At 38.0% G+C, this 21,338-nt stretch overlaps 2 protein-coding genes across 4 annotated transcripts in view; one reads left to right on the forward strand and one right to left on the reverse strand.

Annotated features, from left to right (window-relative positions):
- The window catches only part of DNAJB1 (DnaJ heat shock protein family (Hsp40) member B1), a 53,401-nt gene extending 41,185 nt beyond the window's left edge, over positions 1-12,216 (reverse strand). The window contains exons 1-2 of one of the 2 annotated variants that reach the window (XM_087709740.1): positions 11,987-12,216; positions 8,088-8,198 (exon numbers count right to left, since the gene is read on the reverse strand). The gene's annotated coding sequence lies outside the window, so the exon portion shown is untranslated. The remainder of the gene's footprint in view (positions 1-8,087; positions 8,199-11,986) is intronic. The other variant, XM_087709741.1, reaches the window with a different exon arrangement.
- Positions 1-21,338, forward strand: part of TECR (trans-2,3-enoyl-CoA reductase) — a 41,576-nt gene that overhangs the window by 2,713 nt on the left and 17,525 nt on the right. The window contains exon 2 of one of the 2 annotated variants that reach the window (XM_014059026.2): positions 17,545-17,595. In XM_014059026.2, coding sequence (XP_013914501.2) covers positions 17,545-17,595 — 51 coding nt within the window. Of the gene's footprint in view, positions 1-17,238; positions 17,596-21,338 lie in introns of those variants that run through there. The other variant, XM_087709739.1, reaches the window with a different exon arrangement.

Here is a 21,338-nt window from a genome sequence, read left to right on the forward strand (position 1 = left end):
CCATTCTGCATTCCCTACTGTCTTCTCTGTATTGTATAGTGTTGTATAGTCCTACAAAAGAATTTAAAAATTAAATATTACTTATCTAAGTAAATATTGGTATAGACTGCAAAGTAAATCTGAATGATAACATTCACGTTCAATGGTTGTCTATATTGTTTTAATACTATGACTACTAGTCGCAGTTCCTGTCTAGGAGGGTTCTGCCCTGGACACAGTTGCATGGTTTAAAATTTGTTTAGGTATTTGGAATGTTTTTAAAGAACAAAAGATCCTTGTATGAATTGCTTCAATAATTTTCTTTTTCCAAGAACACTTTGTAACTTTTAAATGTTGTTTGCAATACAACTTTTGCACATTAGTTTTACAATCTGGAGATGATCTGAACAGCTCAGTATATTTTTCCAGCCTTGAGGTCAGAGCAGCCTTTGCACCTGTCTTGTAAATGGATATATGCTTAGCAGTGCAATGGTACTAAGATTGGCTCTTTGCATTGCCTGCTCAGCTCAGCAGTTTTCCAAATGGCCCTGTCTGAATATTGAGCAGTTGAGTATTTAATATCTCTTCCACAATACCTTGAGCTGGTAGAGAATAATAACTTTCCCCAAAATCAATTGGCAGTATTGCTTATTTTCTGACAGTTTGTAGTTTTTTCTTTCATTAATTTCCTGATTTTAACCTTCATTATTAATAACAAAGAGCCCAAATCAGGCTCTTACAGCCACATGCTCTCCAAACAGCCATATGGGACCTTTAATGACATAAAACCTGGAGGGCAAATCTGGATTTGATTGGGAAAGACTATCCTTGAATAATATTATTTCTCCTGTCATAACTATTTGCTAAGAAGACAAAGATCAAAGAAATAGGCCATCTAGAGTTCTCCAGAAATTTAGACTAAATTTGTTAAGTTGTATTAGCCACAGCTAGCATGACCAATATAAAGAATTTCAGAGATCACAGTTTAAACATTTGGAGGCCACCTTCTTCTAGTCTAGACGATTATAAGTGCTCATTTCTCTATTAGGCTAAAGTCTCCTTGAATACTACATGAATATGTTAGTTTTACTGGTGACTATACAGAAATGATTTGTAATTGCCTTCTGTGATATTTTTCACCCTTCTAGTATAAAATCCTGATGTTTTTGGGTCTTCCACATCTGGCACAGTTAAACATTTTCAAGAGAATCCTCTGTGGCTAGTTCTCTATTTCATGTTTATACAGTGTTTCTTTTAATTGTTATGAAAATGCATACAAACCTTGCAAAAAATCTTAACATGTTATTGTACTCATGAAAATTTAGAGTGAATCTATGCAAATGGTAAAAGGATTGTTCATAAATCAAATATATTTCTCAATGCTTTTATTTTACTCTGAAGTTAATGAATAAGGAGTTAATCTCAGCTGGAAGCTTAAGACAAAATATGTTGTAAGCAACTTTTTAGTTGTTAAGACATCAGCTGGTTTTTTTGTATGATCAGTGTAGCATTCCCCCCTTAATTAATTATTTTTATAATTAATTCCAGAATCTTATTTCAGATCTAGACTTTGATTTTCAACTTTGTTGAAAATCGAAGTTCTAATTAGCCTTTTGAGGTTTATTTTAAAAATTAAATCCTTTAATTTGTATTTACCTAGGAAGCTCACCCTGTGTTTTTACATTTGTTGATCTATAGTTCCTAATGGCTGAAAAGCAATTGACAAGCAATTTCTAAAAGTGATTAGAAAGATATGGGAATCCTATAGCAATTCTATGTCATGTTGATTTCAGAAAATATTGGCCCTGATTAGGTGCCATTATTTCTATTCCTTCATTGCAAGTTCATTTAAACCTATGTTTTCTTCCCCTTACTAGTACATAATGTGTTTCTTCTTATAACTACTACTAAGGAGTCTTAATTAAAGATAAATATGACAGCTTTGATTAAGGTTCAGTTTGGATAGTTTTAAAATTGTATGTTAGGTTTTAAGTACAATAGCTATGTGTTGAAATCTTGGCCTTTTTATATTTTATTATATGTTGCTGACTATAAGAATTTTTTTCTCCGTATCTCTATTTCAGGATTAATTTTAACTGCATTACAATATTAGAAAATCCTTTTTTTCAAATCGCAAAATTACAAATTGAAATTAAGAAACTTCATTTAGCCTGCAATTATCTGGGAATAAGACAACAATATTATAAGACTGATATACACTTGTCACTTACCGTATTTTTTGGAGTGTAAGACGCACCTTTTTCCCTCAAAAAAGAGGCTGAAAAATCTGGGTGTGTCTTATACACTGAATACAGCATTTTTGGCCTCCCGAAAACCCGCCCCCTTCACCAAAATGGCCATGCATAGCCTTTAGGAGGCTTCCAGAGTGCTCCTGGGGGCTCGGGAGGGCAAAAATGAGTGACAAATAGACTGTTTTTTGCTCAATTCCCCCCCCCCAGCCCCCAGGAGCACTCTATGAGCTTCCTAAAGGCTATGCATGCCCCCTTTTTTTAGAAAAAGCAGGCCCTTTTTCATGAAAAACGGGCTGTTTTTTGCTCATTTTGGGGGGCTCACCCCCTAGGAGCACTCTACAAGCCGCCTAAAGGTTATGCATGCTCATTTTTGAAGAAAAAAAAATGGGCCCGTTTTATCAAAAAATGGGCCGTTTTTGGGAAGTCTGCAGAGTGCAAAAACTTTTTTAAAAAATTTGCTTCGCGAGTACATGCTGCCATTTTTGTACAACTTGCAGCATTGTTTCCATAGGCATGACATAAGAAATTCCAGTGTAAAATAAATATCAAACCCAAAATGCAAGAAACATTTGGTAAGTTACAAAGGCTAAGATTATCTTTTATGAGCTAAATGGACAAAAAACTTTTAATTTATTTTGATAAGGGTATATATATTTCTCTATTTTCAAACCCTTCATCTACTGAGTGTTTAATATAGTTCTGTTGAGTTTCCCTGGTTTGAATAATTTAAGTAAAAGAGATAATTAACTACTACAGTGGTGTGCTTTTTGTCAGCAAACAGAACATTTCACGTATAAGCCAAGTGAGAATTGCTTTGTAGAGCCACTATAGGCCTTTTAATTGTTGACGTTTTGTTGTACACCAGAGGGTGCTATTAGCTTAATTTTGGAGAATGTGCATTTCAAATAAGATCTCCAATATTTTCCTGTTTTTTTCCTCCCCTAAATATGAACTGATTTTTAGCAGAAAAAACAATAACCCCATTGCAGCCTGACATAGGATCTATTCCTATTGCTGAATAATTAATCCATGGATTGGTAGAAAACTATTCTAGGAAGAGATCTTTTGCCTCCATTGCCTATCTGTATTTTAAATCTATTGGATTCGTTTTGCTTCACTGATCAGTATCGGTATCCTGACTGTCGACCTGCAAGTGTGTTAATGAAAATGGTTAATTCTTCTGTCTTAACTTTCCCCCTCCTTAGGTCATTACCTGGTAGAAAACATATCCAAATTAATAAAATGATCCAAGAATTAGATAGGAGTAGCAACTGTGCACCTCTGTACTCTTTCTCTTGTTAAAGACTAAGCACCAGGAAGTGAAAAGGAGCTTACGTGCTGATAAATGTCATCTAGAAACAAGGAAGATCAAGAAATTACTACAACTAATAAAGCAGCAAGTAATAGCTACAGTCAAGAAGTTCAACAAGATAGGAAGCTCAAATTGCACACTATAGTCAGAATTGCACACTATAGACAGAATCTCCAGTTTCAGACAGATCAGAAACATTTCTACTAGGGCATCAATGGAGGAATTACAACGAACCAGTCAATACCTGGCAAAGGAGAAGGGTGTAGTTCTGGCACAGCTATTGAAACAATTCAAAGAAATACTACAAGAATGCAGCCTGGATAAAGGAGGTGGCTAAGATTTTTTTTGAAATTAAAAAAAAAAAACCAGAAATGGTTCAGAACAGGACAAGGAAGATCAAGAATTGGTTAGCTGTAAGGGGGATGATCTGCATGGTTTTTGGTTGAAACATCTGACTCGACTGTACCCACTAATTTTGACATATTGAAGGAGGTCAAATTGAAGATTGGTTAACATTTGGCAAAACATACTAATAACGAAAGATCCAGCAAAAGGGGATACATTAGGAAACCACAGGCCAATTACTTGTTTACCAACAACATTCAAATTGCTAATTGGTGTGGTAGTTGATGCAGTCCAACATCATTGAATTGAAAACAAGTTTTTTTTCCACCTGAGCAGAAAGAAAAACTGCCCAAACAACAGAGGAACAAAAGATTAGTTCCTAATTGACAAGATAAATTGAAAACCTGCAAGAGAAGGAACCTGAATGTAGCTTGGATTAATTACAAGAAGGGCTTCAACTCCCTGCCACATGATTGGATATATAGTCAAGTGTCTAGAAATAACAAGTCAGTAGAAAAATCAGGTTTGTTCAAAGATCAATGGCACAGTGAAAGACGCTGTTGCTGGTCAGTGAGGAGACTTCAGAGGTTAATATCAAGAGAAGAATCTTTCAAAGAGATATTTTGCCTCCACTACTGTTTGTCATTGCATTGATTCCCCTGTCAATAGTACGAAACTATGGCTATCAAACATCAAAAATGTCTGCCAGGGTAGCTTATCTCCTTTACATGAATGCTTTATAGCTGTATGGAAAAACATCCTCTGAAATAGAATCACTGTTCAACATTGTCTGTATATACCAGTGATGGCCAATCTTTTTGCCATTGTGTGCCAAAAATGGTGGGGTAGCATGGTGGGTCGTGCATGCACATGCCCACACCCATAATTCAATGCGCCCTCCCCACACACGTGTATTACCTCCCTGCGCATGCGTGCACAGCCCCTCCCCCCTGTTTTGGCACGTGATGGCACAGTGGACTCCTTTTTCACCCTCCCCAGGCTCCAGAGGCTTTCTAAGAGCCTGAGGAGGGCAAAAACAGCCTCTCTCCCCCATTTTCTGACTTCCGGTTTGTGTGTTGGGTTCTTTTTCGCCCTGCGGAGGCGAAAAACTGCCAAAAATGAAGGCTGAAATCAGCTGCCCAGTGTGTGCAGGCGTGCTGGAGCTGACAGGGCAACAATTTGTGTGTCCTAAGAAATGGCTCTGTGTGCCACCTGTGGCACGCGTACTGTAAGTTCGCTATCACTGGTATATACTGCCAAGATATTGCGATGCATGCATTCATTCAATTTACATAGCCACCATTCGTAATCAATGACCCAGGGTGTCTTACAGTTTCCAAAGTATACAACAATTAAAACAAACATTTTAAAAACAATAAAAAAAATCCAAAATAAATATACACAGCAGCCAATATATTTGGCCAGTTAGCCATAAAGTTGGGAAACAAGGCCATTAACACAGTCAGCATCTCAGGCTTGGGAACAAAGCCAGGTTTTTACAACCTTACAAAAAGCCAGTTAAATTGGGGCAATTATCTGAGGGGAGGTTATTCCACAGAGCAGGGGCTACTGCATAAAAGGCCCATCTTCTAAACCCTGCCAGCCAACACAATCTGGTTGATAGGATCTGGATCATGTCCAATCTGCTAGATCAAATTGGATGGGTAGAGATTTTTGGGGAAAAAGTAGTCCTTCAAGTAACTTAGTCCAAGCCATATAGGACTTTAAAGGTGACAACCTTGAATTCGCAACTGGAAAGATATCAATAACCAGTCCAGCTCATGCAATAATGGTGTAGTGTGCTGTATATTTGGCACCATTTACTACTTACATAGCCACATTCTGCACCAACTGAAATGTAGAGCTTGTTGCAATAATCTAAACAAGGTTACAAGAGCATGATGATGGTGAGAAGACTCTCCTGGTCCAGGAATGGGTGCAATTGGCCCACTATTCAAAGATGGGCAAAGGGTCTCCTAGCCATGTTTGCCAATTATTCTTTGAACAGGAGTCATGAGTCTAGGAGGACCCCTAAATTGTGTATCAGGTCTGTCTGGGATAGTGCAGTCCCATTCAGAACCTTCTCTCTGGAGTGTCCAAATACCCATAGCCCAGTGGTGGGTTTCAAATTTTTTTGGAACCTACTCTGTGGGTGTGGCCTCCTTTGTGGGAGTAACTTGCTGGCCATGTGACCATATGGGAGTGGCTTGCCAGCCATGTGACCAGGTGGGAGTGGTTTGTCGCCCATGTGACCGGGTGGGAGTGGCCAAGACGATGTCACTGAATTCTTTGCCCCAATGGATGAACTATAATAACATTAAAATAAGTACAAAAACAATAAAAGAGCTACTTATACAGCAGGAAGATGAGTGTTCTTGCCAGTCTTCAGTATCACTGACCAATGAATGGGCTGCACAAAGAAGAGACACAGAAATGAACTCTTTCATTGCCATCATTGGGATGAAACTAGCACACAAAACAATAAAGACAGCTACTTACAGAGGGAAGATTACTGCCTTGCTGGTCTTCTGCACCACCACCTCACCAGCCTGCTCCAATAACCTGCACAAAGGAGAGACACAGAAAACAAGACTTTAATTGCATGCACTGCACTAGGATGAAACAAGCACAAAAAATAATAGAAAAGGAAAATTGCTGTCCTTTTTTGCATCTTCTGCACCACTACCTCACCACCTTGCTCCAATAACCTGCACAAAGGAGAGACACAGAAAGCAAGACTTTACTATCTCAAGGATGAACCCAGCCCAGAGCACACCCAGCAATAAAGACAGCTACTTACACAGGAAGAATCACTGGTCTGCCGGTCTTCTGCATACCACTTAGTTCGGTCCAAGTAGCTATTCAGAAGTTAGTGGTTAGAAGCAATGGTAAAGCAAGATATGGAATTAAAACCAGAAATATTTTGTTGGCTATTTGAAAGGGAGTACAATATATATTTAATTTTACACATGTTAGCAGCTGCTGGAATTGTGTTTGCACAACAGTGGAAAAACAGAGATATGAAAATGGATAAATATTACAATGTGCAGGAATAAATAAATTGACAATTAAAATCAAGAAGGCTTTAAATACTTTTTCATGTGGGATTTGTTTTAGCAATTGCTAACTAATGGAAACAGAAATTAGAAATCCAAAAGTATGAAGAAAACACCAATTATGTAAGGAAAGGTCCCTAAAATGTAAAAGGAAATATTACTAGATCATTATTAATGCGTAGATAACTGCGGGACATTACACACCCACAAACTTTGACAGTGCCAAGAAAACACCAAAAAATAAGAATCCCCCCCCCCCAAAAAAGCCTGCAAATGAAACCAGTTTTTTCCCCTAGCCCTAAGGACAGGAAAGACAAAGCCACTGGAATAAAAACCATCAAGGCATTGTGGGAAATTATAAAGGACGGTGCCAGGAAGCTCACAGAACCAGCAACCACCTCAGAATTACCTAAACAACGAGGGTGAAACACACTAAATCTGGCAAAGCTGCCTTGCACCAACCTGGCCTGCCCATAGAAAAGCAGCCACTTTCAGACACATAAACCATGCACCAACCTGCACACTTAAAAGCAACATATTGCATCACAAAGAACATTTGCAAAAAGGAATAACATCTCTTGTAGTAAATATATTTTATAAACAATTAAAAAATAAAATTTCCCTAAAAATAATTTTAAAAAGATATTCTATTAATAAAAAAAATCCTTAAAAACCATTGTTAAGTACTCCACCAGCAATAATTTATACTGTAACTATTTTAAGGTATTGTACCAGAAATAGTATACTGCAACCATTATTCCACCAGCTATAATATATACTGTAACCATTTCAAACTATTCCACACACAATAATTTAAAATGAAACCATTAAAAATATTCCATACACAATAAATTACAATAAAACTATTTTTAAAAAATATATGCACAATACATTTTAAAGTATTGAGTATAGAATTTTTAAAAATGGTTTATTTTAATTTATTTTGGATAGAATCTTTTTTTAAATAGTCTAAGGCAATTTAAAAAAAGAATCCACAAACAATAAATTGAAGTAAACCATTTTAAAATATTCTATACTCAATACTTTTAAGTAAAACTATTTTAAAAAATTCTATTCACAATAAATAAAATATTATTTTAAAATACATTAAAAGAATAAAAGAAAAAAAAACGGGTCACTTACCAGCAGGCAGAATCAGCAGCACTTCATACGATGGATCCGATTCCGATGCGATGGATGGCTGCAACAGGGAGCAGGCAGGCAGAGAGGCAGCAGGACAGGTAAGACACTGGACTGGAGGGACAAGGCCGGGGTTGTCACTAAGCACATCGCCTGGCAGGCTTAGCCAGCCAGGCGAGGCTAGAGGGGGGGGGCGGGGGGCTTTTGGCCACGTGGAGTACGCCAGCCTGCGGCTTTCGCTAGGGAAGGTCTTGAGACCTTCCCTCGCAAAAGCTAGGCCGCTGCTGCCGCCATCGCCCACCCACCTTCGGCCGCGTGGCACACACTAGCCTGCAGTTTTCGCTAGGGCAGGCCTCATGGCCTTCCCTTGTGAAAGCTAGGCCACCACCACCGTGGCTGCCTCCCACCCGCCTTTGGCTGCGTGGTGTACGCCAGCCTGCAGCTTTCGCTAGGGAAGGCCTGAAGGCCTTCCCTCGCGAAAGCTAGGCTGCCACCACCACTGCTGCTGCTGCTGCCTCCCACCCACCTTCAGCTGCGTGGCGTATGCCAGGCCGCGGTTTTTGCTAGAGAAGGCCTGAAGGCCTTCCCTCGCAAAAGCTAGGCCACCAATGCTGCCGCTGCCCACCCGCCCTCTGCCACACGGCGTACACCAGCTCGTGACTTTCGTGAGCTGGCGTAAGCTAGCCTCCCAAGTCCCGCCCCCCCTTGCTCTTAGTTGCTTACCTGAGGGAAGCAGCAAGCTTCTGGAAGGCGAAGCGAACGGAAGACCAATCAACAAGCTGTCAGCTCAGGAACGAGAAAGAGAGGAATGTTGGCTGTTGGCGCCACACTTTTAAACAGGTCGCCTCCAGCCCGCTCACTGATTGGCTGGACTCCAGTCTCCAGCCAATCAGTGAGCGGCGGGCTGGGCTAGCCTAGTTTAGTGCAGACAGGCGGGGGAGCGAGCGAGCTGTGACGGGATGGCAAGGGCAATCGAGTGACAGGACCGGTGCCGGCGTTCCTGGAAGTTACTTCCGGGTCCACCGGTCCTCACCGGCTCGCTGGATTTTACGAACCGGTTGGTCTGAACTGGTGCAGACCGGCAGAAACCCACCACTGCCATAGCCACTCAATCTTGTTAGGGTTGAGTTGGAACCTGTTTCGCATCCATGAAATCCATGGTGTCACTCTAGGGGTGTGGAGTAGAGCTATAAAGCTGAGTGTTATGAAATAGTATTGGTTTTCCTGCCTATGCAGGGGGTTGGACTAGAAGACTTCCAAGATTCCTCCAACTCTCTTATTCTATTCTATATTGACGATATCTGATCCCAAACCAACAGATGACCACATCCACTGGCTTCATGTAAATATTAAATAGAAGGGGAGAAATAATAAAATCCGGAGGCATTTCACAAAATGGAATCCATGGGCTTGGATCTCTCCCCCCCCTATCAACATTCACTGGAGCTGACCCCAAAGCGAAGATAGTAATAGCTGTCTTAGGTACAATACAAAAATACCTAGAGCACCACTTGCATTGGCATTGACAAAATCATTACCCATCAATTGCAAAAGGCAATTTTACCTGGAATAGCTTATACAGTCTGTGACAATACATTTACATCATCAAACAGCAACTTCTGCCTAACCCAGGTCCTTGGGAAGGACTTGATAAGTGTATTAAAATGGCAAATATAGCCTAAACATCTTGCTGGTTGTGCAACCAACCCTAATAACAATATGTTGAACCAATGTGTTACCACATTTCTGTATTCAGCTTATAGGCTACTTATCTTTGCTGTCACTATAATGACTGAATGGCGCTAATCAGAAAGGTATCAAATGTTTTTCAAAGAGCCTCTTGGCATCTGGCCCACTGCTGTCTTTTTATAAATTGGAAAGTCAAGTCTAATTTATTTTCACATCTTCACTCTTACTGAAGGGTGTTGAAATTGTCTATACTTCTGCCAACTATCTTTTCATAACTATTTGAAGAATGCTAGAGCGATGATAAAATGCACATCGCTTTTTAGTTTTTACATTGATGAATATAACTTGAGGTTTATTTTTTAGCTACCTGGTTTCCAAAGTAAAACTGCACAAGGAATTTTTGTTAGGAGAACTAAGTTTGTGATTTAGCTACTGACTGTAGATTGTGTATCTTGAAGAACTGATTTCAGTTATGGAATGAAACTGTAATAAAGAATGAAATTTTCTTTTGGGACATAAACTTCTTAACGGTTATATTTTTGTGAATGTGTTAGATGGATAAAACAGCAGGGAATCAGTCTGACACAAGTTTGAGTTGTTAATATTTTCAATCAGTGGGGAATTAAGAGATACTGTTACCACATTCTTACACTGTCTTCAGTTGCATCTGAGAGCAAGGGGGGCGGAGAGCAAAACCATAATTTCCTGATACTGTTCATACTGATCTTAGGCAACTGCATATGCACCTGTAGTAGTCACAGCCAGCCAAGCATATGGTCTCCTCCCCCCTCCCCCCAACATCTCTAGCTACTGCTTCTGTTCTATATTAAAATAAAGACCTCAGAACAAATCAGAGTGGATGGTTCATATAGCTATACTACTTACGGGCACAAAGGTTCTGGGTACACCTGCTACTTATGTCTGCTTGTTCAATTTCATCTTGAATTATATAAAAAAAGTACTAGCCATAGGACTACGGAACTAGCTCCAGTTTTTTATTTCCCAGGAAACTTTATATGCAGTTTTTTTTAATAGTAGATTAAGTATGCAATGGCCCGTGGCCACTTTGCCATGCCTAGGTTTAATCTGTCCCAGAGACAGTCATGGTAGATTATACATACTTAATAATTTTCTAGTTATCTACCAGAACAAGCCTACACTAAGTACAACATTTATTTACTTCTGCAGTATATTTGTCCTTTTGTAGATAAAGCCCATCAGATTTAGACAGAAACTGCAGTTAATTAGAGCAACAATTGAAATACCGGTAGTAGAAATACCACATAACTAACTTAAATGCATCTTGACAAAGAAATCTCAGAAATTAAAAACCCTGGGAACTAAAAAAGATATTTGCAGGAATTAAAAAGATAACAGACTAAACACAAGGCAGGATTTTTAGATACTATATATTATAAATATATAGCAAGCTATTCTTTAGAAAGTTTAAATTTATCTCACTAAACAGCATTATTATAGAGAATTTGAAAGAAAGGTTCTATTAATTTTAGTGATTATATGGGCATATATAGGAAGAGATAACGCCTTGAAATGTCATGCCTATGAACCTATGAATCAGGTCTCCCTAAAAAGATGTAGAGAGTTATTACTGCTTATATGAAATTAGAATTAATATTTAAGCTGTGTGCTTGAATTTTGTAAGATGTTACTAATTTAGCTATTTAAATTTATTTTTAACATTTTGAGTATAGATTGGATGTGCCTTTGTTATGCCAATTAGGAACATTCTGTCTATGAGAGAATTTCTGTGCAGCGAAGTGCACATTTATTTAATCCTTATAATCTCTGTGGTCAAACTTGGCAAATTGGACACTGCAAATTCAGTTCATCCATAAAAGAAATGTTACATTCAAATGTGGCATTATGAATAGACTTCTAGAAAGTTTTCAACATTGAATTGTAAGTCACAACAATTTTAGTTGTGGCCACATAGTGGGAAATCTATGTGTTGTATGCTTCTTTGCATTTTTATATTTTATTTCCACTTCACTGCTTAGACAAGCAACGTGTTGGAATGATGTGTGGGTGGATATCTCAATGAACACCACCCTTATTTGCAAGATTTCTTGTGTAAAATGTGTGCTTGAAATAGTTTGTAGTATATGCAGGTCTGATTAGGATAAGCAATTCAGATGTTGATCTCTAAATTCCACTATTTCCCCTCACCCCTCACATCAACAACACTTACTTACCAGGGCTTCTTGCTTTTTTTTTGTATCAGGTTGCTTCTGTCTGGGTTAGTTGTTCTTCTTACTTTCATGGTGATTTTTTAAAAAACAATTCCCACAGACTTATTGAGAGGCTTCAATTGGAGGCTGCTTTATTTTCAATATATTCTAATGTTTCTTGCATTTCTCTAGCATCAAGTTGTTTTTCTGGGGCTTTACTCTCTCTCTTAGTAGATCGTATTATCTTCAATTCTTGCTGCGCAACTGATTGTAGTTTACAGCAGCTTAATTTGGTCAGTGTGATCTATGTGTTGCTTTCCACTGAAATAAATTCTTTGTTCTAGAAGCTCTGAGGTATGAGAGTAACCATTCCTGTCTGAGGCACAGTTCTATTAATACCCCTGTTTGGAGCTGTTCCTTGGTATCTGTTGGACATACTGAACAGGCTCCAAATTTTTGTCCCACTCAAGACAGCTCTTAATTTCAAAGAGCTAAGCTCTTATATAAATAAGAGAAGAAAAAGATTATGTTTCTGTCTTTTGGAAAGAGTGATGATTACATTTATTTAATATAAAAAAGTTTTGTAAGGTTGAGTATAATAGTATAATTAATCTGGTTCAAGATCCTGTCATTACAAATAAACTTATTCTAAAAACATAGAATATCAAGGGACAAACATTAGCAACTTTTGAAACCTAATTATAGGTCATCCCTAACTTTTCAAAACTGAGTCCAAAATTTCAGTTGGTAAGCAAGATGATTGTCAAGTGAATCACTGTAGCGGTTAAGTTAATCTTGCCTCATTTTACAATGTTTGTGCCACAGCTGTTAAGTGAGTCTGGCTTCCCCATTGGCTTTGCTTTTGTGAATGTTGCAAAAGGTGATCACATGACCACAGAATACTGCAACTGTCATAAATACATGACGGTTGCCAAGCGTCCAAATTTTGATTGCATGATCATTGGGATGCTGCAATGGACATGTGAAAAACAGCCATATGTCTCTTTTTTCAGTACCGTAGTAACTTTGAACAGTCACTAAATGAATGGTTGTAAGTTAAGGAGTATGTGTATTGCACTTACAGTTTGATGAGTAACAAGATAATTATAGCTGATTTGCAAAGGATTTGTCATGCATTGGGCTAAAACTGTGTCAAAATAATAGCTCCTACATTCTTTTACTTTTGCTTGTCTTCTTTTTAGGTATTTTAACGTATCAGAGTAGAAGATGATTTATTTTAATCTTGTTGGTTTATTCCCAGGAATAAATTAGGGCCTGAAATAAAAAAAAATTAAAAATAGGAGGAAATCTGTATGAGGTATTAGAATGTAGTATTTTGTAATTGCAGAATATCCATTTTTTTGAACAGGGAATGATAGTAAGGATCATGTTAGACTTTTTTAAATATCAAACTGCATACCCCCCTTTTAAAATTATTCAGTATTTTATTTAATCTTTTTCACTTTTAGAAGAAACATAATCTGATCTAATGAACTTGCTATAAAAGTTTAAATCCCTCATGGTCTTAGCTATCAATCACATCAAATTTCCAGAGATGATGTCAGCAATCTTGGACATTTTTGACATATGATCATGCATGCTTATAGACAGGGAGATAGCTTTTACAATCTTCAATGTATTTATTTATTTTTGGACTAGATTCATTGTTTCTAAAAAACCTTTTAATTGTTCTTCCTTTGGATTAATTAATCATTTAATTTTAAGGGCCTGATAATTTACCTATGCCAGTTGTAAAAATGGCTGGTTAAAGTGTCCAGGAAAAGGACTGAGTGACCTGGTTATGGTAGACAACACTCTGATTCTCATAGGTGATGTAGAACTTGAAGCATGAGCATTTTTGTCCTCCAAGATGGCTTCCTGGCTTTTTATATAGTTGACAACGGTTGATTGAATCTCTATGAATGTTGAAAAATTGAGCCATTATATCAGAGTGGTTCTACTTTTCTGGGACCTAGTATATAGGACCCACTAGAAGTAACAGAGTTCTGAACAATTAAGTTAAAGATCAGTCCATAACAGCGGTTTGCTATACCTGTAATCTATAACATTGAACAGATACCATCACTCCCCTAATAGTGTATTCTTTTCTTTGCACATTAAGAATTATATAGACTCTGAACATGGAGGTTTCACATAATTAAAGTAGCTAATGATATAAATAATAACAAAATAGAAAAGAATTCCACTGTAGATTTTCAATTTATTTGTTTAAACTACAGGTGGTCCTTGCTTACCAACTGCTACTTCATCAACTGCTTGAAGTTATAGTGCTGAGAAAAAAAGATGTACAACTAATCCTTAAGATTGTGGTGGTTGCAGCATACTTTCAGTCATGTGATCACAATCACATGATAGGTACTTGGTGACTAACCAGCATTTATGATGGAGGCAGTGTCCCACAGACACATGATTGTGATTTGTGATTTTCATAGCTGGCTTCCAACAAATCATGTCAGTGTCAAATCTGGCAAGAAATCACAAGTCCTAGTCATATGACATTGCATAGGAAAATGTTTTATGTTATTAGGTCGTATACAACTAGTGTGAATTGGTTTAAGTCATATTTCAACGTATTCTGTCAATCCCACTACAAATTTATTTATATACTACTAAAACTCTTGTGTCTGTAACCTTTAACCAGGCGAAACAATGAATCATAGGAAAAACCTTTTGAACCAAGGTACCTCAAATGAGCTAACTTACGGAATGTGTCCAAAATCCTGGACCCATGACTCTGGTAGAAATTGAAATTTGGCAAATTTTATAAAGCATTTTATGACATAAAAATCATAATAAAGAATTCTATAACATAATACCAAATGCCATAAAATATTTCCTGAGGGCAATGGTTGACGTTTGATTGCACACCAGTGATGTTAAACGTTTTTCGTCTCGGGTGCCAAAACCACATGCGATGCACTCATGCTATTACGCGGGCTTGCGTGCCTACCCTATAATTTAATGCCCCCCTGTGTATTCATGCATGACCCACCCCTGTTGCCCCGCGCATACACGCACGAGTTTCTTGGAGTCTGGGAAGGGTGAAAACGGCCTCCCATGCCCCCCCAGAGGCCAGAAACGGCCCGTTTTCTGACTTCCAGTGAGCTCTGTAGGTCCATTTTTTGCCCTCCTCAGGCTCCAGAGGCTTTCTAGGAGCCTGGAGAGGGTGAAAAATGACCCAACATGCAAACTGGAAGTTTGGGAATGGATTTCCAGGTTGCCCTTTGGGCCATTTTTCTCCCTCCGGAGGCTTCCCAATGCGCAAACCAGAAGTCTGTTCCCGAACTTCTGGGGAGCCTCTGAAGGGCGAAAAACGACTGAAAATCAAGGCCGAAAATCAGCTGGCCATTGACAGGACATTGCCTTGCGTGCCCTCAGAAATGGCTCTGCATGCCACCTGTGGCACGCATGCCATAGGTTCGCCATCATGGTGCTATATACAGTGCAACATGGGCTACTTTCAAGACAGATGCATTTCTGAATACCTGCCTTAATTTTTTAATAACTTTTCAATTACATTAGTAGTTTTACCATTGTTGAAGGCATTGAGGAATCTGGTAAAGAAATATCTCTGAAAAAATTATACCATGGGGAATGGGTTGTCTTAGTTATTTTTTTTAAAGCAAGCAATCTATAATTATTTAAATACGTTCGAGTCTATGTGTTTTAATGTAAATTTTCTGAGCTAAAAAATAATCCAAGTTATGTGGATGCTTGATACATCAAATTGCAATAGAGAATTGTGAAGAAATTGTCTGTTTTGTTATGAAGAAATAATCTGTGGTAGATTTCTTTTAAATGGTTTATATCAGTGATGGCGAACCTAGGGCACGCATGCCACAGGTGGCATGTGGAGCCATTTGTCAGGGCACGTGAGGTGCTGCCCTGTCAGCTGGCCAGCGCGCAAGTGTGCACTGGCCAGCTGAGTTCACCCTTTTTTAAAGCCATTTTTTGCCTTCCCTAGGCTCCAGAGGCTTTATAGGAGCCTGGGGAGGGTGAAAACAGCCCCCCCCCGGAGGCCTCCGGAGGCTTCATGAGCTTCCCTGAAGCCTCCGGATTGCAAAAAACCGGCCCTACGGGCAAACCGGAAGTTCAGGAACAAATTTCCGGTTTACTCAGAGGGTCATTTTGATTGGTCCGAAGGCTTCAGGGAAGCTTCCTGAAGGTCCCTGAACCCTTCAGAGCGCTTAAAACGACCCTCCGAGCAAACCGGAAGTAGCTTCCAGTTTGCTCAGAGGGTCATTTTGACTGCTCTGGAGGCTTCAGGGAAGCCTTCTGAAGGTTCCTAAAGGAGGGCTTCTGGGGGGGGGGCGGGGGAGGCTGTTTTTGCTCTCCCCAGGCTCCTATAAAGCCTCTGGAGCCTGGGGAGGGCGAAAAAAGCATGCAAAAAATGTGGGTGCACCTGTAGTGCGTGCATGTGCACTGGGGGGGTGTCACGCATTGCATTATCGGTGCCGCACGCTCGCACATGACCCCCCCCTGCGCTCCCCCCACTTAGGGCATGTGAGCCAAAAAAGGTTCGCTATCACTGGTTTATATTATTAAGGGATTTAAGACAGTGCCTATACATAAACTATATTTTTGTGAGCCCAGAAACAGATCACTAACACATAAAGCCGCTGTGGACTTATATCACACAATATACACACCTTGTTTCTGACCACATCTTAGCAGCCATCTTTTGTACTTGTTGAAATTTCCAATTATATTCAAAGGCAGCTCCTTGTGCTACAGCAAGCATTAAGTAATTTATCCTAGCATGATACTCCCCCCACCAAAAAAAATACCTAGGAATTGTTGTTCGGATTCTTGTGTTACTGTAATAGAAACTCCTGGTCTCCTGGGCAGACAAATATTCTAGGCTCTAATATCAATAGAGAGCTGGATAAGATCCTAGAAATTTTTTAGTTTTGCCAAGCAGCCTCCTGTATTCATATGCAGTCGAAGGGAGAATTATCTGAGTACCTTATCCACCCCAAAAGATGGCTTGTGAAACCTGGACATGAATGGGTTAGCATGGTCTTTTGAATGAAAGATTAACTTTGAAGCAAGATGGGTGGCAAATAAATTTCATAATAAAAATAAAAGACTTTAAAATTTCCTGATATGACTTAACTGGCCAAGAGGCTGCTTGCAAGAAGTTCTTTGCTGGGCTCAGTTTTATATTTAGCTGAGAAGGGTTCAGCTACCATACTATCGACTTACGTCTTGGAACATAACTTCAGAACAGACCAAAAGAGAAGCCCCTTTATTTGCTGAGCTGAATTGCTTGAAAGGCTGAACTTCGAGTCTTAATCTCAACAGGAGCTTTTTTTCTTTCAGACTCAAATTTTCACACAGATCAGAAATGATCCATACTTAAATTTTGATCATAGGGAAGGAAGCTTATTGTGAACAAGTCTATTGACTGAACATACTCTTTGGGATTTGCTGCTTTGTGAAGAAGCATGGATGGGAATTTGTTGCCCATAGATGGGTGTCCACCTCTTCAAAGAAATATCAATGATTCAGGGCCACATCATCCTATTAAGAAATCTAAAAGGGGTGTTCTTTTTTTTGAGGTGGAGATCCTGGATGCCAAGACCCGGGAAAAGCTGTGCTTCCTGGATAAGGTAAGTGTCCTAATCTCAGAAGGAGGATTTGAAGCTGAAGTTGACTTTTCATCATTGCAGAGCTTTAGAATTGCTTTAGTCTTAAAAAAACCATAGTCTTGTACTTTCATACTGAAAAGGTGAGTTATTTACTAAAAACTGCCATAAAACAAAGCTTGAATGAAATATACATGAAGTTGGAACTTCAGTTAGCAAGTGAGATCTACATGTGCAGGACTTATAGTTAGCAATGTGAGAGATTCATGCACAGGAAATTATAGTCAGTTGCAAAATATATCAATATTTGCTATCAAAAGGCAAATACACATGTTGCAAAACTATAAGAAATATTTTTGTTTTGCAGTTGTGTGATACACCGTTGAACTCCCAAATTGTTCTATAATCATGACCACCTATCTCTGATCTGAATGTGTTAATCATCTTTTAGGCTGTGTTTGATATCAAGTCCTTTTAGGACAGCTCTAGAACTATGAGTATAATAAGCATGTGATCTGGCCACCAGTAGAGATTTTTTCATTTGTTTTTAATGCTGGTGTGATACCTCCCTATGTATATCCTAAGTAAAGAACAAAGGCATGAACCCTAACTCCATGGAGATAGATTTGTAACATAAATGGAAGACAGAACTGTAAATCATTTGGAACAGTTTGTTATCTTTAATCCCACTTTCATTCTTACATAATAATTGCACTATCACTGAGTTAATGGTTAATTTCCCAGAAAAAAATAATTCTTCTGGATCTTCACATCTACCACTGTAACTAGACACACCTTCAGATTTTGGATATATTTGAACCCCCAAAATATGAAAGTTGTTTTGGTTTAGTTTAGATAATGAAATTCTATAATTGTTTACACATACATCTGGTTGGCTTGAGGAAACACAAATGAGAGGACTTCAGTTTTGTTGCTTGTTTCAAAAAGTACAATCCACTGAAAATTTCCTACTGGCTAAATTTTTCAATCTTTAAAGATTCAGAACTCTTGTATAAAATAGCTATTAGTGCCTTTTGGCTCAAGAACTTACTCAAAGACACAGTACCAGGTGTATCTATAAGATAAGTAAATTTTTCAGACATCAGTCTACTAGGTGGAATTTGTTATTGCAAAGAATGACAAATCCCATCCAAAAGTGCTAGCCAATCTGATTAAGGGGAGGATTTTGAACCCTTAATATGGTGACACCTTAGTTACAAATGTCTCTCTGTATTTGCATTATCAATCCTTTTTCTATACAAAGTAGTTTAGAGAGAGATTTTTTTTGAGATGCATGTTTTTTTGGATGAGATAAACTTTGAAGGTAGAAAACATATTTTATGAGAAAGGAAAGGAAAAACAGAAGAGCACCAAAGAGGGAAATTCACTTATTCTTTTTTTGTCCCAAAGATTTACTAACCATGGCAGCTCAGTTTTGTGTCAACACTGAGTGGCAGTAGCATCTTGCTCTTTTTCATTTTGATTCCTATGGCTATTGTTAATCCTTTCAGACAAATGAGACTCCTGCATTGACTGTTGAGGAAGCAAAGAGACTAAATATAGAGATGAGACTAAAGTAACATCTATATAGTGGTAGTGGTCAGCCAAGCATAATCCTAGTTTCTTCCACATTTTTTATGCCATGTATGACATTTGGACCCTAGTTTTATCTCCCAGTTACTGATTTCTTTACTAAAGTGCTACTGTCTTCCATAGCCGCACATTTACATTATTTTACTATGTTGTAGTATGGCAGAACATACTTTTTCTGTCTGTGAATGTGTGGCTGTTACGTATGTAGACATAATGATTAAAAATTCTAGAAATATAAAAATGCAGCTCAGAATTCCAGCACAACATTCCTATACCCATTTTATTATTATTACATGCATTTTAAGTCACTTTAATCAAACAAATATAAGTAATTTACAAAAGGGATTAGCAATAAATCAGCCACAGAAAAAAAGACATATATTTTCAAAATTCTTTCAACTCAATAATAACAGCAAAGCAGCATCCATACACATCTCAAGTCAGTATGTCACCAATTCCCAACTGCCGAGAGCCCTTCTACGAGGGAGCTGGGCGGTTAGGAAATGCCATAGTGCAATTTCCAAAACAGGATCCACACAACATAAACAAAGCATGCACTTCATCCACTGATGTTAGATATAGCTATAAAATAGGAAATACGGTGTCTAAAAATCTAAAAACCAACATAATATGTTTTAATCATGCACAAATCTGTATGGTCATTTCCTCTAAACCCATAATTTGCCTCTCCAGCTGAATACTGTCCTTCGCAAAAGAATGCACTCAACCTCCTTTGTTTGTTTTCTGCCTTTTTATAACAATGTCTTCTCCCATCAGTAAAATAAATTCCTTTTAACTACATTGTTTCCTTTGTCTTTCACCTCTAGTTGGGCTTCCATACAAGATTGGAATTGGGCAGAATAAATGATTAGAATGAAAGTATAAATGCTCTCTGTTCAGAATTATAGATGGTGACTGTTGAATAAGAACTACACCAACTTCCTTATTTTGCTTATTGATCATTACTCATATGGCACATTTTCATCACAGAAAACATATATTTAAAAGGAAAAGTATTCATTTAAGAAATCTTTACCAATATGCACCTAACAATGTTTTTAATACTCACACTGCAATTAAGTAATCTTTTTCACAATCTTTGTACATTATGGTATTAATTTTACTATTACACTTTTTGTGGAGACTTTTTTGCATTGTATCCATAGCATCGATAGCTCTGGTATTAAAAGTTTGAATTGAATCAAAGAATGTTTACCTATTCTTCATTCATTTTCAGTATTTTTTATCATTGCTTGATTACTTGATTGCTTGAATGAAATGTGGAGTATTTTTGGTAGCTTGGGAATGAATATGAGAATAAATTAAAACCACCTAATATTTTTCTTCAAATTAATATAGGTGCCAATTGTTTCTTAGTTTTTCCTATCACTCTCCTCTTTCCCCCTCTCCTTTTTCCCATGTTCCAACTTTTAATATACCCTGTCCCTTGTGCAACTTCCACCTGCTCCACATGGATGAAATAGTAAGGTAGCCAAGAGTTTATAATGGTTTCCTTTTTCCACCTTTGTTTATATTCGCCCGAAGAGCATTCATATACATATATACATATATGCTGCATGCTTTTGTGCCATGCAAAATCTGTTTAAAACTTTAAAATATCTTCTGTGCCACATAGCATAGTCACTTCAACCTGCAAATCTGTTATTTCATTATCATTTTTTTTCTTTTTAAACTTGGAAATAAATAAATCTATAGGCTGCAGGGATTCTATCTCTCTCATGTATCAGGATTAGGAGAGATAATACCAGGTAAAGATGTCCCAATGGAAGTAGTGGTGGCAGCAGTAATTGTCAAGTAGTTACACCAAAATCCAGAGTAATTTTGGAAAAGAATTGAGATATTCATGGTTTATACAGATATCATGGATAGTAATGGATAATACAGATACAATTTTTCACGTTTGTCATAGTAATACCCAAATATTTAATCTTCTCAATTTGTACTGTTTTTGAAGCATAAATCAATGCTACCCATTTTATAGAATTCTTTCCAAAATACTTATCTTCCAAAACTTTAAACAGAAAATGTTTGAAAGATACAATTGAAACTGGTGAAGAGACTAAACTCCCACTCAGAAGGTTGAGAGTTCAATCCTAGGTAGCAGGAGATCTTTCTCTCCTAGGGCACGCACAAAGAAAAAAAATATGTGAACT

This window comes from Thamnophis sirtalis, unplaced genomic scaffold, assembly GCF_051295495.1.
Source record: "Thamnophis sirtalis isolate CommonGarterSnake01/CBP01778 unplaced genomic scaffold, rThaSir2_p1.2 scaffold_3, whole genome shotgun sequence".
Lineage (NCBI taxonomy): Eukaryota > Metazoa > Chordata > Lepidosauria > Squamata > Natricidae > Thamnophis > Thamnophis sirtalis.